Source organism: Argiope bruennichi, chromosome X1 (genome assembly GCF_947563725.1).
Source record: "Argiope bruennichi chromosome X1, qqArgBrue1.1, whole genome shotgun sequence".
Taxonomy (NCBI): Eukaryota; Metazoa; Arthropoda; class Arachnida; order Araneae; family Araneidae; genus Argiope; species Argiope bruennichi.
Genome location: NC_079162.1, coordinates 117,171,718 through 117,188,285, shown reverse-complemented (window position 1 = coordinate 117,188,285; position 16,568 = coordinate 117,171,718). Strand labels below are relative to the sequence as shown.

At 27.8% G+C, this 16,568-nt stretch overlaps 1 protein-coding gene across 2 annotated transcripts in view; it reads left to right on the top strand.

Moving 5' to 3' along the window:
• Positions 1-16,568, top strand: part of LOC129958154 (TBC domain-containing protein kinase-like protein) — a 71,371-nt gene that overhangs the window by 31,470 nt on the left and 23,333 nt on the right. For both annotated transcript variants that reach the window (XM_056070386.1, XM_056070387.1), the window contains 5 exons: positions 3,209-3,343; positions 3,566-3,628; positions 3,718-3,895; positions 11,000-11,083; positions 12,879-12,964. In XM_056070386.1, the coding sequence (XP_055926361.1) occupies positions 3,209-3,343; positions 3,566-3,628; positions 3,718-3,895; positions 11,000-11,083; positions 12,879-12,964 (546 nt within the window). The remainder of the gene's footprint in view (positions 1-3,208; positions 3,344-3,565; positions 3,629-3,717; positions 3,896-10,999; positions 11,084-12,878; positions 12,965-16,568) is intronic.

The following is a 16,568-nucleotide window of genomic DNA, read 5'->3' as shown; positions in this document are numbered from 1 at the left end:
CGAACATGGTAGAAATTGCTGTAAAAACATTTGCATTGAAGCCTCTTTAGTACGTTATACATTCGACCACCATTCTTATTAATATATTGTTTTGGAGTGACTTATTAGAGGCATGAATGACCCTTGAATGACTTATTAGAGGCATTTTAATGTACTATACTGAATTGTAATTGCTTCATGTAATTTATGTTGGTTGATCGCGTAAAATCTAGTATGATGAGATTTTTAACCTGAAGCAGTAAGTTTTCAGTTATCGTGATTTCTTTCACAGTATATTTTTAAATGACCCGTTACATTTAAAAATTATTATTTATCGGACCTGTTTAGTTTTGTTAGGAAAACAGAAATGAGAAACAAAACAGAAATAAAACGCTTAAAATTTTTAAAGAAATAAAAAATTTTAAAAGTTTTATTCTTTAGGGTTTTAGATTATATTTTATAAACATTTTTCCTTTTCCTTCTTTTTATAGCTCTTAAAGAATTTTTTTTCTCCAATGAAATCTCTTTTTACATATAAAAGTTTATCTAAACTTTTGTTGTTTGAAATTTTGCACGAGCATAAACCATTGAAGTTATGAGTATGAAATTAGGAAAGTTGGGTATTAAAGGCCTTCTGAGAAAGGATTTTTCAAAATTTTCGTTAGAAATTTAAAAATAAAATTTTTAACTTGTTGCCGTAACATCAAAACATAACTTGCCGTAGCATCAAAGCATCATCGCGTAAAAATTATTTTTATACCGTTTTAAAGGTTAAAAAAAAAAAAAAAGTAGCTTTTCGCTATACCAATTTTTTTTTAATGAATGCAGTTTTTCCCTTTAATATTTAGCAACTTTTGAAAATTTGATTTTGCATCTCTTGTTTTGTCGATCAATTGATTTTGCTAATTTATTACAATCATTTTTATTACAATGAAATTCAAAACAATATCATTGCTTCTTCAAATCGTTGAGTCATGTTATTTTACCAATGCTAAGTCGTGATGAAAGAAAAGAAAAAAAAGGCTTTCTTTGCTTTAACATAAACTGAAAAGTTTTTAAAGCAGCTCATTAAATTAAATTCTTCATAATTCTCGTTTCTTTGATAAGTTTTTAAATTTAGGTATCACGCTAGTTTCTGATATTGTATCGTGCTAGTTTAAAAAATATTTTAGAAAATGCTTCAATTAGCATTATTTATTTTTATTTTGCTTCTAACTACATAACTGCTCTTTTTTTCAATTCACGAATTTGTTCCATTATTTATGGAAACTAGAAATTGTTAACGCATTTTCATTTCTTTGCATAATGTATAATCACATTTTTCTGCAATTTTTTATAGCTAAAGTAAGAATTATATATATTAAAAAGCAAATTTTTATTAAGTGTTTAGAATGTGAAACGTTAAAAAAATCCCCTTAATAAACTTCAGAAGTAAGAAGCGATAAGGCAATTTCTTTTTAATATTCTGGCCATTTCTGAACGTTGATGCTCATTTCTATTTTAAAACGTTTTAAAAAATTCATTTAGGACATGTTATTGTGTTGTTAGGTCATGTTATGCTTCTACATCAATGTTGACATTTTCAGAAATGAAGTATCCATCTAAAAAAATAGGTAATATATTTTAAGAAATATTGAAAAACATCATAGGCCTTTATTGTTAATCTTATAAAAGTTGACTTAATTTTTTGATATTGATCGTTTCTTCATTTTAATGATCCTTTTGTAATTTTGTCAAAACCAAAAACACAGAATTTGTTTTGCAACAAAAAGCTTGTGCAAATACAGAAATAAATATTAGAATTTAAAGAATACACATTTAATTTTTTTTTTTAATTTTCAATAAAAACTATCCATATTATGAAAAAAAGTATCCAATATTTAGAAAATACACAGGTTTATATTCGTGTACATGTAATCTTTTAGCTAAGGTGCTTAAAAAAGGCTTAAAAGTACTTAATTTTTGCAGAAATTTCTCACTAAGCACCCTGTATATATTGAACATTATATAAGCTACAAAATACGTATAAAGAATACGTCTACAAATGTCCCAGGTAAAGTGATTCCTCAACAGGCAACTCGTGGAGTGGAAATCCGCACAATTCTTTTGAAAAATTTACAGTCTTCATTTTTCCGACAATTTGTGAAATGTGAGGAGTGGATATACTTAAAATACCTAGATAATCGTTAACAATGATTTTATGATCAAACTTTGGAGTGACACCATTTATATGAATTCATTTTGATGAGAAGGTGATGGTAGAAATTTTCCGACAGAGGGGCATTTTCTTTAATTTACCTTCGAAATAACAAAGTTGATTAACTTATTAATTAATTAAAAGTAGTTAAGCAATTAATTACTAAATCAAGTGTAATAATTATTTGTGATAAATAACAATTTCGGATATGCGGCAGTAAGGATGACCTAAGAAACGACAAGAAATAGTAAAAAAAAAAAAAAAAAAAAAATGAACATAATCTGAAAGAAAATGTATTTTGCTGACATTGGAGGCAGATCTCAATAATATTTAAATCTCGTAACTAAATAAAATAATAGCTGAGGCAAGTGAAAATAATTATTAACTTATTATTAAACTTGACTGTTGAGATATTTTAAGCTAATTGAGTGAAACTTATGTTAATTAAATGGACGCTATATGAAATGTCAATCAAATCAAATGTCAATAAAGCTTTTCAAAATCAAATTTGAATTATTCATTCAAGTATAGTAATTCTATTATAGTTATTAGTGTTTTTTGCTGAAGCAATAAATATTTAAAATAAATGTATTACTTTTTACTAAAGATTTAAGTATTAGTACTAAAGCATTTTGTAGATAAAATTTTTCTTGATAAAAATTTCTGTATGTGACTGTTTCTATCTTCATTTTTTTCAAATATATGGATTTATTTATTATTATTATGGATTTTTTTTTATGAAAGCTACTTGAATGTTCTTATAAATAATTTTTTTTTTGTACAGTAAGCACTGATTTTTTTCATTATGGTAAATATGAATATTCCATCAGCAATTTTTTAAAATTATTAATTATTTGTTAAGACAACTTTATCCATAAGCCATTAAAAATGCATTTGAGGATGACTTTATATTGGTAGTTATAATACTTACAAGTAATGCTGTTATTGGCAATAAGTCAAAAGCTAAATAAATGTAATTTTTTTATAAAATTATTATTTTTTAATAAAATTATTATTTTAATTATTTTTCAGTTACATCGCATTGTCTTATTCAAAAGACTTCTTGAAGCTTATCCTTATAAAAGAAATCAAATTTTCCAAGAATGCAAACTTGATATACCACCTTTATATAGGCCTTGGATATGGGCTGCTCTTCTTGAAATTGAGGTATACCCTATTTCTTTTAGTATTCAGGACACTCAGCAGTTCAAAACATTAAAATATTGAGTTATTAAAATTTGAATTAGTAAATTATATACCATATTCTTTAATAGCAGTTATTGAATTTTTGTTATATTCATATCAATTTTTGTTTGTTTGTTTGTTTGTTTGCAAACTTGTAGTCTAATTAAAAAAAAAAAACTTATGTGGTTGTAATTCTGCTTTTAGGGTGATATTCAAGAAATGTATGATAGCATTGACAAAGAAACTCCTACTCCAACGGATAGGCAGGTATAATGTATTGAAAACTATTTTCCAAGTTGTAATACTATGTGTTTACAATTTGTAAATTTTTTTGTTAATTATCTCAAATGTTATAGATTGAAGTTGATATTCCACGCTGTCATCAGTATGATGAATTATTGTCATCTCCTGCTGGGCATCAAAAGTTTAAACGCATTTTAAAAGCGTGGGTTGTCAGTCACCAACAGTATGTTTACTGGCAAGGTTTGGATTCTTTATGTGCGCCTTTTCTGTCTTTAAATTTTAATGATGAAGGTAAGTTAGGTATATCTGCATAAATTCAACATTGTTAAATCTTATTCATGGCATTTTCTCTTTAGGTATGCAAGTTGTCAAGAACTTCTATACAAAGAAAGATTGAGTGCAGTAAAGTAGTACACCTATTTTATAAAATGTACTTGAATTATGTCTTCAGCTAAAAAGCCATTTTTAAAAAGCTGTACATTTTGATACAACAAATGTAACACTACTATTTGCAGATGAATAATATGATGCATGACAGCTAAAAAATAAATACACATAGCACTAAAAAGTAGTATAAGTGACTCAAAATTCTAGATTTATATTTCTATTCTGAGAAAAAATATCCTTCGGACTGTTAATTGGTCGCAACTTAGTGGCTAATGGCCAAGAGACGTTTAGATGTCATGAGCGCCAGTTTTAACCCTTAACTGGGGACGTGCGGTCTCTGAAACCGCTAGCGATGGGCTTTCACTCACCCCTATTCTATTTTTAGCTCAATTGAATGGATTGACCCTGTAGCTTCCTGTCTCATGACCATCAATACACCTGCGCTTTTTCAACCGATTGCAGCAGATGGTTTTTTAAATAATTCAGTTATTTCTTTAGCGACATCTCTCAGACAGCATCTCCCTGTTAGTGTCCCAGTGATAAACAAGGCTTAGCAGATGGCACTGAAACTTGGGCCTCGGAGAATCATTCAACCTACTGATCCGCTTTATGAAGCAGAGCTCCAGAGGCTTTTAAATGAAGCAGAAAGTGAGTTGAGTGATGATGGTGATAACTGTACAGAAGATTTTTTTCGATGAAAGTTCTCATTCGTCTGATTCTGAATTATCCGAATTTGAAGAGGAAGATCAGAAGGAAAGTGAAAATTCTTCATGTGTGAATTATTATTATGGAAAAAATCGTTTTAAATGGTCATCTGTTGAACCAAAACGAAATGTTAAAACTCCTGCTCATAATATCATTCGACTTCCAGGACTGCGCTCTTATGGAAAATTAGGAGAAAAAAACAACTCCCAAAGCTATTTGGGAACTTCTCTTTACAGATGAAATGCTACAGAATATTGTGAAATGGACAAATGTCAAAATTGAAAAGTCAAGACTCAGTTTTTCTGATCCAACAAAAAGCGAAATAGCAAATACGAACTTGGAAGAATTAAAGGCTCTCTTCGGATTACTTATATATACATGTATTTTCAAATTAAACCATGAAGATATTGAGTGTTTCTTTGCTACTGATGGAACTGGACGAGACATTTTTCGAGCAGTTATGTCTATAAAGAGATTTAAATTTTTGTTGCTAAGTTTAAGATTTGATGATCCCCAAGATAGAGACATTCGCAAAAGGACTGATCCTGCAGCACTGATTTCTGACACACTCATTTCGTTTATTTTGAACTCCCAAAAAGCTTATACTGTAGGTGCTTGTGTTTGCATAGACGAAATGCTCATTGGTTTCAGAGGTAGATCACGTTATAAAATGTATATGCCGAAGAAGCCAGTTAAATATGGGCTTAAACTTATGTGTTTAACAGATGCTCGGAATAATTATGTATATAACGCTTATTTATATTGCGGCAAAGATTCGGATGGCATTGGTCTAGAAGAAAAATTTAAAAAATACAATAAACCCGCTCAGGCAGTTTTAAGATTGAGTAAACCTATCTTCAAATCCAATAGAAACATAACAGCTAACAACTGGTTTACTTCAGTTGAGCTTATTTCCGAGTTAAAAAACGATGGATTGACATATGTTGGCACGTGCAATAAAAATAAAAGGGATATCCCCACAGATTTCCTACCAAATAAATCACGGGAAGGGAATTCCTCAATATATGGATTCACAAAAGATATTACTATAATATCCTATGTCCCTAAAAAAAGAAAATCTGTAACTCTTATGTCATCCATGCATCATTCGAAAGAAAGTGACCCAGAAATTGAAAAACCTGAAATTATATCTTTTTATAATCGAACCAAAGGCGGAGTCGGTTCATTAGATGAAAAGTGCTCCATTTACTCTTGCAGCAGACGAACAAGGCGATGGCCTATGGCTATTTTTTACAGACTCTTGGATATGAGTACTGTAAATTCATATATTTTGTACCAAAGTTCTTTTGTGAATTCGGTTTTGAATAGATTGGAATTTTTAAAAACACTAGCAAGATAATTAGTTATCCCGAAAATTAGGCGAAGAATGGGAAATCCAAGAATCAATCAGGAATTGCGCCTTACAATAAAGCGCATTTTAGGAAGTGATGCAGAGGTAAAGGAGCACTTGACCTTCCTAGATGAAACAAAGCTGGCGGTTAGAAAAACGTGCAATTTATGTTCAGCAAAGAAAAAGAGGAAAACTACATATTTATGCATATATTGCAAGAAACCTGTATGCTTAGAATGTACTCGCAAACTCTGCTATGAATGTTCTCAAGTTTCTGCATAGAAATGATCCCGGTAAAAAAAAGAAAGGTCAGTTTTACAAAATGTCTATGTTTTTATTTTTCATCTAACCATCCAATTTCTCATTGTGTTTTTTCTTATACCTTTATATATAAATGTGATTAAAGAAGTAAAAAGTAATAGGCTTTTTCTAGAATGAATATTGTTGTGATATGTATTCTGAGAAGAAAATGTATGTTCAAATATAATAAATTTTTCTTATGATAATGTATTTTGAAAAATTTCTAAAATATACAGATATACATCAAAAGAAATATGTACAAAATTTATAGGCTGATTTTTATCCTAATACTTAACTTGCATGTTTAAAATACCCTCGAAAACCGTGCTATGAATATCCAGTTTCTGCGTGGATATGTTGCCGGTGAAAAAAGGGTCAACTTTATCCACTGTCATTTTTTTTATATATATATATAATTGATGAATTTTCCATTATATTTTTTTCTATATACCTTTTTACGCTGGAAAAATGAATATAAGTTAAAAAGTAAAAAGTAATACATTTTTTCTAGAATATGATTTGTTGTAACATGTAATTTGAGAAGAAAATGTATGTTCAGACGCAATTAGTTTTTTCAATGATAAAATATTTTGAAAAATTTCTAAAACATATTTATATAGTAAGAAAAATGTGTGCAGAATGTATTGGCTGATTTTCAGTCTAAAACTTTCATTAGAAAATTTAATTCGAGTGTAAAGAAAATGCGGTCTCGTAGACCGCACCTCCCCAGTTACGTCCTAAAATTTCATCTCCCCAGTTAAGGGTTAAGAGGCCCACTCAAAATATTTGCGTTTATGCCGCGTTTTAATGTTAGATTTCGTGAGGAGTGGGAATAATGTCATAAATGGACGCCATTCACCTTCGCCTAATTACTATTGGCGACTGGAGCTTATTATACTCTAGGCATCTTTTAATTTCACTATGACACTAACTATCTGTCTTATTTTATGTTTATTAAATCGCAGCAGATGCTATTTAAATTCACATGTCGTACTGCATTATCAGCAAAATGTTCTGCTACAGACCAAGTAGCTGAAGTCCTACAATATAACTGCGATATGATGATAATAATGTTAATGATTAGAACTATACAGCACTATGTTCCGTGGCACATTTTATCATAATATTTAGTATTTAATGCAGTTTTATATGGTTTGTGTTAGTTAAATCTTATTCGAAATTATTTTTCTTGTGTGATTTCTTTTTAGTATTTTATGCATATTTGAGCCGTTTATTTTGAAAATGGGGCAAGTCTATTTTTTTGTTATTGCGAGATATTTAAAGGTTTGCGTTTAAATAAATTTAAAAATATTGGTAGGTATTAATAGATATTTTTTTGTATTTTGTGGAACCAGATAATGTAAGTTTATAATCTAATAGTGTTTACAGTGCTGACTAAAGAAATAAGAGTTCTGTCATAACTAAATTGACTTGCCTCACTTTCAAAATTGAGCCGTTTATTTTGAAAATGGGGCAAGTCCATTTATTGTTATTGCGAGACATTTAAAGGTTTGCGTTTCAATAAATTTAAAATTATTGGTAAGTATTAATAGATATATTTTTAGTATTTTGTGGTACCAGATAATGTAGGTTTATAATCCAATAGTGTTTACAGAGCTGAGTTCCATTATAACTAAATGAACTTGCCTCACTTACAAAATTAAAGAATTATTGCAATCATTCATTTAATTGGGAAATAATATTTCAGTTGCATCAGCCTTTTTTTAAGAATAAAAACAAAATACTATTCAAATTTTTATAAATATTTATTCATTTGATAAAAAGGGAATCAAAACCAAGAATATTCTAGTAGAAAATATAACATAACAACAAACTATTCAATTTTATTAAGAATTTCAATGAAATTATATATTTCAGTTTATACGTAGGTATAATCAATTTGAATTTTATTCAAGATTTAACATTTTAAAAAATTCATGATGAACGGGATGTATATATGGTAATAAATCCATCATATCCTTGTATTTTTCAGATGTAATAAATCTCCTTTTTTTCTTACATAAGGGATAATTTTATATTTCTGAAATTACTTAGAATTATTTACCTTCCTCATTGTGTTGACAAATCGATAATGTTAAATTCAAAATCTCGTTCTATCGAAGTTTAGTTGAACATTTTGTATGGTGCATCCCTTGTAAATCTGATCCAGCATATAGTTAATCAATTCACGGTTTCTCCGTCGGTACTTTTCTTTCTTTTTAAAAGCGCTTTTTCCAGAGGTTGGGTTGAAAATAAATTTCCATGTTTAATTTCATGTACTAAAAATTTATTTTGTTTTCGACAATTTTGTATTATTTTATAGTAACCCTGGGGAATATGCAAGGAACTGGTTTCTGGATTGAATAGTTATTGGATAGTTCCACTCCAAAATCACGATTGTTCGGTAGAAATGAATGTCCTGACAATAAAAATTTGTGATCAATGATATTTATTTCGTTGTCAGTGGACTGAATAATCGGTGATGGAAGTAAACATTATTATCGACACACAAAATTAAGATATACTTTTTATTATTTATAAAATACTGTACAACCACCGATTTTCAATATCAAAAATAGATAAATAGAAACACTCAAGATTGCAGACATGATGTCAAACGGCCACATTTCCTTCACCATAGAGCAACCAGAGCTAAATTTTGTCGTAATATATTTGACCGAATATATTACGGCAATCTAAGATGGACTTGCACCACTTTCAAAATAAACAGATTTTCAATACTGTTGAGAGCTAAAACTTCCATCTCCAAAATACTAGAATCTAAATATTTTTTTACTATAAATTTTTTACTTATAAAAAGATCATAACAAGTTATATCTATAACAGCCATTATCTCCATTTTTTTCAAAAACGGACTTGCCCCACTTTCAAAATAAACGGCTCGTTTGTTGTAGTTTTTTAGTGTGCTCTTCTATGTCATCACATATATTAAGGTTTTATTACAATTTATTATTCCCAGGATATTATCTTTTTTTTTAAGATATTCTTTTGCTTCCTCTTGTATTTTGTATTTTTTTAATTTTACTTGCCTATCTATATAATTTAACTGTTTCCATTAAGTGTTTCACTCAACGGTTTCCATTAAGTGTTTCACTCGAACAATTTTTTTTTTTTCATGTGACAATAGTTCATAAAATCATGTATCTGATCAATTTTCTATAATTTTTGCAATTATTTAGTTGGTAAATAAAGGGTACCAGAAAGTGTCATTCAGCATATGGGCTTGATGGGTTCTGTGGCAGCTTTTACTTATTACTTCCATTAGCTATTTACCTAACTATCCAGTAATCGCATTGATTTAAACACTAGGGAACGGAGAACGGGCATTTGGTATTTTCTCCCCTGTCTGTTTTGCAAATATTTGTAGAAGTGTTCTCTTCTCAATTTAGTTTGGTGAATATTTGCATCAACATATGTTTATTTTTAACTTTCTATTATTAAGGAATAGATTCTCAGTAATTTGGCATTGCATCAATATTGTCCCTCTTATAGTTCAGCATTTTAAGATACTTGAATTAAAAGGAAATTAAGTTAATGCCTGAGAATTTCGAAAATATTGGCATGTCGTAATCAATAGGATTTTGAAATATGTTTTGCAATATTTATTATATATAATATTTTTCTAAAATGTGCATTTTATAGTGTTTGAGTTATAGGCATAAGATTTGCTATTAAAATACGTTTTTTTAAATAAAGTTCAATAATCCGTGCTTTTATTTTCCCAGAAGTCCTTTAATCTGGTATATGTGGAATTGCTAAGAGTCTATTATATTATCAAGTTTTCACTTATCACAACACGAAATAGTCATCAGCCTTTTATCATAAAAAATATTGATTTAATATATTGCCGTATACAATGACTATAGCTGCCCTACTTGCATTCAAAAACAAGCTGCATTTCTGATACGATTTTAAAATTGTAAAAGCTCGAAAATACGTCATTTTTTTTTTTTTTTTTTTGAAGCGCTTGATTCTTGAAGTCTGATTTTTCAAATTACATTTTTAAAATATCAATATATTCATTGCAGTTGCTAGATAAAGCGGGAATCATAAAAGAAACACAATACATATTTTAGCACTGTTTTAGCCCGAAGTATCATATCATATTTTCTTCAAGCAAAACAGACCCTTGCTAAAAATAATTATATTATAGTAAAAATAAGATACTCGATACGAAAGTATTTTTATTTTTCTGAACAATGAAATGTGTCAAAGAAATATTCTGCTAATCATTTTCTAAAAATATGTCACTTGTTCAATACGGCGGGAAAACGAAATGTCATATTATTTAACTATTTTGACAGCTTACGTCTATTTTTTTAAACTTTTGTTGTAAAAAAAATTATGCAATGGTAACATAAATACAGCCAAATATTAAAAACAAACCAAGTGTACAATTCGATTTAAAAGTCTTGTATCAAATTTGAAACAGGGCGTTCAAAGGTTAATGCATGTTTTCGACCTATTCACCAAGTGAACCATGAACTTTATGCTTAAATCTACAGTTTATAATGCTAGTAAATAATTCCAGTGTGAAAACTTGAAACTGTATACTTTTGAAATAACTGTTTTTCATTTTATATTATCAAAGCTAACTTTTTCAATCGAATAATTTTTATATTTTTTTTCAGCTTTAGCATATGCTTGTCTTTCGGCATTTATACCAAAATACCTGCACAATTTCTTTTTAAAAGATAATTCTGCTGTTATACAAGGTAAATATGATTTTATAGTTATTAGAATTTGAAAATATATTTAATTTAATAGAAAGTGGACTTTGCGAAATTTCAGTATGCACTTACTAAAATCAAATACTGATTCATTGAGCAATAATTGTGAATAAAAATTTCCTAATTAAAAAAAATAGCATTTGTGTTATTGTATTTAGAAAACTGTAATTTTTGAAAATTGAAATATTTATCATTCAATCTCTAATACATAACCTTCATAATATAAGAGAGATTGTTTTACTTAAGAGTGAAAATTATAAGTTCTGGTTTGCTGATATTAGCCAGTTGCGGATAGTTATTATTATCCTTCTTTTTACATACAGATACGTCAGATTTGTTTAAATTCTGAATATAAAGGGATATTTCATATATTGAAATTTGATGTAGATAAAATCTTATGATTGTACTGAAAACTTTTGAAAATATCGATTGGTTACCATTTGAATTACTGAAGTGTGAAATACTGATCTTTGTACTTTTGAACTATAGGCACAAATCTCAGATTGCAATTTTGCATATGATTGTCGGATTTGTTGTGATTTCGTTGACTTTAAAATAAATATCTAAATATCGATATAAAAAATAAATATCTAAATTTTAAAAAAATTATCTAAATATAGATAATCAACCATTCCTACATTGTGTATCAAGGGCGAATCTTAAAAGGGAAAAAATCTGATTATTTTACATTGATTCGTGTAAAAGAAAAAATTATTTTATCCAATTACTTTTTTAAGTAAATGGTGCCTTGTTCAAATAGTTTTCTGCTATTAATACCATCTACTGTAATATTCTACTCGAAATCTTAATATGCCCATGAATTTCAGACTTGATTATCAACAAGAGCACATTCATTAAGAATAGCCGTCTGATAATAATGGAGATTTTTTTTTTCATTTCAAATTCAGCTTAAGAAAGGATCAGAATTCATTTAGAACATTTGGGAGCAGTACACATGGGCTTTTTACTGATGATATTCGCTTAGTTTGTGGTGATTACAATATAATAGATGTATTGCATGAATATCAGATAACGAAGAAACAAAATTTTCCTTATTCTTCTGCTGCTAAACAGAATCAATGTGATAAACCTTTGATAGTAGTCAGTTGAACAGATTCTTTTTTTTTTTTTAATACAAACCCTGGCATAAAATTTTGCTACAGGTCAGATACTTTTTTGGACTTGAGTTGGCCAATTTATATGTAGGCGATGTTAGATTCAGTATATGGTAACTATACTGAAACTTCTGTGAAATTTCTGAAAACTGTATTCGTTTTTTAAATGACTCAAATATCTGCGTACATTTGACCGAAAGAAAACAGGCAAAAATTCGTTATATCTTTGGTTTTTAAAAATATTTGATAATAATTATTTCAGGAATCGAAAATTATTTATTTTATAAACTGGATAAGAATATGTGGAAATGTATTGTAAAGAGAGAAGAAAGACGTAAAAATAAATATTTTTTCGAAAGTAAAGATGTTCAGATTTCCGATTAACTTATTTATTACTCAAAATATGTTATTTTAATTAATTATATAAATTATATTTAGTTATAAATAAATGATAAATCTGTTTCTACTGAAAGTTAGAATTTTAATGAGGTCTTGATGTTCATAGGATAAGTTAAAAAAGTTATTTGAAAAAATTCTTAGCAATTGGTTTTTAATGTAACGCAAAATCAATTTATCTTACACAATAATTTTTGCTTGGAAAAAAAATAAGCGCCATATTTTCTACTTCTGTTTCTTCTATAAACTGACGTTATTCAATTTTACAGAATATCTAGCAAAATTCTCACATCTGATTGCTTTTCATGATCCAGAATTAACAAATCATTTGGATAACATAGGATTTATTCCAGAAGTAAGTTTTTCTTTATATATATATCTTGTTTTTAATATATTAAGTTTTTAATTGTACATTAAATCAAAAATACAATTTCATTATTGTAAAATAAGTAATGTCGATTTATTCGGAATTGCAATAAAAATAAATACAAGATTATTCTAATATAAGGAGCATATTTAAAATATTTATTTCTAATGGGCGACAATAGATAAGACATTCGATATATCACTGGAAGTTCGAAGTTTTATTTTATTCATTCAACATGTGTTCCATTTAATATCAACTTAAGTCGTATCGGAAGTTCATTTCCTATTACATGTGAAGTAGCTGGTCCCTGGTTATTGAATGCAATATTAATTCGATCTTGCAGATCTCAATGAGTATCTAGTATAGATTGTACACACGCACCATATCATTGTTACAAAATTCTGATCTGTTACTCTGTTTTTGTAAGTTTTCCCTGGTTACATTCGAAACAGTTTGGATACACTCAGTATTTTTATATGACGTGCAAGGACGATAATGGTTTTCCTTTACATATGCAGTCATTTTCTACAAATTTTTTGTTTCAATTGTAAATCTGTTTATGACGAAGCTTTTATTTGTGAATTTACAATCTAATGCAACAGTGGATTCATTTTTTGCTTTCTCCAGAATATAAAAAGTCTTTCCCTAGAACATCACCATTTTTTCATAAACAACGGCATCGCTTTTATTGGGATTATCTGTGTGCAGAATATTAATAACTTTAAAGTAATAATTAATAAAAAATTAATAACTGGAATATAAAGCTTTCCTCCATCTAATGATGCACCTTATATATCTTTTGTTCATTAGAAATGAATATCTAAAATCAAAATCTACTCCTTTTCGAAAAAACGTATATTCACTGGGTGGGGGGGGTATTATTATTATTTCCTGTACATTATAAAGTAAATGCTAGATTTTTTTGTTTTTGTTTTCATAGATATATTATTGTCTCATAAGGGATTTTGATTTATTATATTATTTTTATACATTCATACTTTGTGTCAAATTCATTATATTGGGAAATTATGTGAAAATTGTATACTATACATATTATTAATAGTATTGAAATAGAAACTTTTAATAAAAAATGTATTTAAAACTTTATTTATACCATTGATGTTTCTAAACTGTCATTGTTATTTGGAGAAAGCATAGAAATTTTTGTATTATACATGTTTAAATCTTTTATTTGCTTTTGCTTCCTTGGGAAAAGACGCTTTTTATCGATTAAAATCAATACAATTACAGACATTATCAGTATTTTAAACATTTTATTATTAATATATAAATATAAAAAAGATTAATTTGCTTCTTGATTTATTATTAATATTTTTGTATGCATAATTCCTTTTTTGTTATATTTTACTTATATAATTGACTAAAGTAATCAATTTACTTTTTAAAAATATCGTAAAAGTTTATTGTACGGACGAGTTAATTTATGATGAAATTATCGTAATTACTCGTCTTCAGTATATTAGGTATTTTGTACTTAATGACTAGGTGTATGTGCTTAGCATTTATTCATTACTAAATACTTCACGTGTTGTACGTGATAAAAAAATCTGTTTTTGCACCCATTAATCATCTACTACAAATATACTTCTCAAACTAGTTTTCAGTATAAAAAGTTTCATGTCATTTCATTTAATCTTACAGTAATTTCGACATTCCATAGTTATCCGACCCTTTATTTTAGTCGACATCATCTTTAAGTAAATGAAATATCATTATTCTTGTCACTATTTTTATTCTCTACTGTATAATTCTGGAATATAAAGATTCAATATATTGCGAATTAATGAGTGCTAATAAATAGTATGAAGTGATGGAGATGAAATAGGCCAGTTTATAAAATATAATAAGAATAAATAGATGAACAATCATTTAAAACCATTTATGTTAAAATGTTTTATAAAGTTGTACTAAATGGTTTTGAAACAGTTTTGACTTATATTGAATATTAAATGAAAATATGAATGTGGATCTGATGCCTTTTATGAGAAGGCGTGATGAATTTGTTCGAAACAATTGATCTGCCTCATAAGCAGTGGCAGAAATTTTACAACGAGGAGGAATGTACAATTTCTCTCATTTAGCTTGAAAATAGCACATATTAATTCATTTCCCATTGAATTGAAAGCAACTAATTATTAATTAACTAAAAGGTTTTCTTGTTATGTTCATTGTCTTGAAAATGACAACTTTTATAAAATATTGTTATAGAAAAGAAATGAATGTCCAAAATCTATCAACACACGAAAAAAATGAATCGTATATTTATTCTTATAATTCCCTCCCAATTCAGAAAGAAAGAAAAAATTCATTTACATTTCACACTGGTACCCTGAAGGATATTAGAGCTTCCACTGTCTTCAAGCCGAGGAAATTGTGATAAAATAATTTCCCGCAGTTTCTTCATTGCCACTTCCCATTTTTGTTGTTCTTATTCTGTATACTTCACATTCGTGTGTCTTTCAGCGTAAGCATAATAGTATGTTTGCCGAAGCATTCTTTACATAGAATGCATCTGTGTGTTCTTTCACATTATATGAATAAAATGTACATTACTGTGATGCTTTATAATGCTTTATAAAGTGAATGTAGAAACTGAATTTTAACTGTTTTATAAGAAAAATTTCAGAAATTTGAATTATTTAAATTTAAAAAAAATCGATATTTTTGCTAATTATTTTCTTTTAACGTTATCATCTACCTAAAAGAATTTTTTTTAACTTGTAATCAACGAACTGAAATTCAAATGTGTTCCAGAGTCTGATGCAAATGAGCTCAGTTGTACGAAAAAAAATTATTGTTGTTCCTAAACTAACAATATAGAATGCTGAAAAGATACAATGTGTTTTTAAGATGGTTGGAGAAAATATTTTCTAAATATATGTATATAATAAGCTTATTCTTTTATAAATGGCTTAGTCATATAAGAAAAATACACATGTGAAAAAAGGACTACTTAAAAATTAGATTTCCAGTGTACTTATTTATGTGTATATTTAGACTCTAAAACGATTACATTTTCTTCAAAAACAATTAGATCTTAAATTTCAACTTATCTATGCTACGTTAAGTTACGTATCGATAAGTAATTTTTCCCAACCAGAGCTATTGCATGTAATAGATGGAATAGTAAATAAAAAATGAGTTTTATATCAGTTGTAAGACATTAGTTTTTCTTACGATGTATTTATTGTATATGAATATTCTATGAACAACCTTTCAATCATTGCTTTATCGAGACATCGTAAGTCAAAGTCTCGTTTATCCATTTATCCAAAATTTTAAGGGTATTTGGAATTACAGTTTTTGTAATGAGGAGAGTAAATTAAATTCTGATTACATGGTTATAATACTGTCTCTCAATAATCTAAAAAAATTAAGTACTAATTTATTTAACAAGTTTAGTACATACTAGGATAAGCTTTTTTTTTTTTTTAGTATTGTTAAAAAGTTACCAAATCATATACATCTATTTTTTGTCGTCTAATTGTAGTCGGCAATATTTTCTGAATGAAATAAATATGGATTATCAATTAGATTGCAAAAAAGCAGATATTTTATAGTTGTATAAATC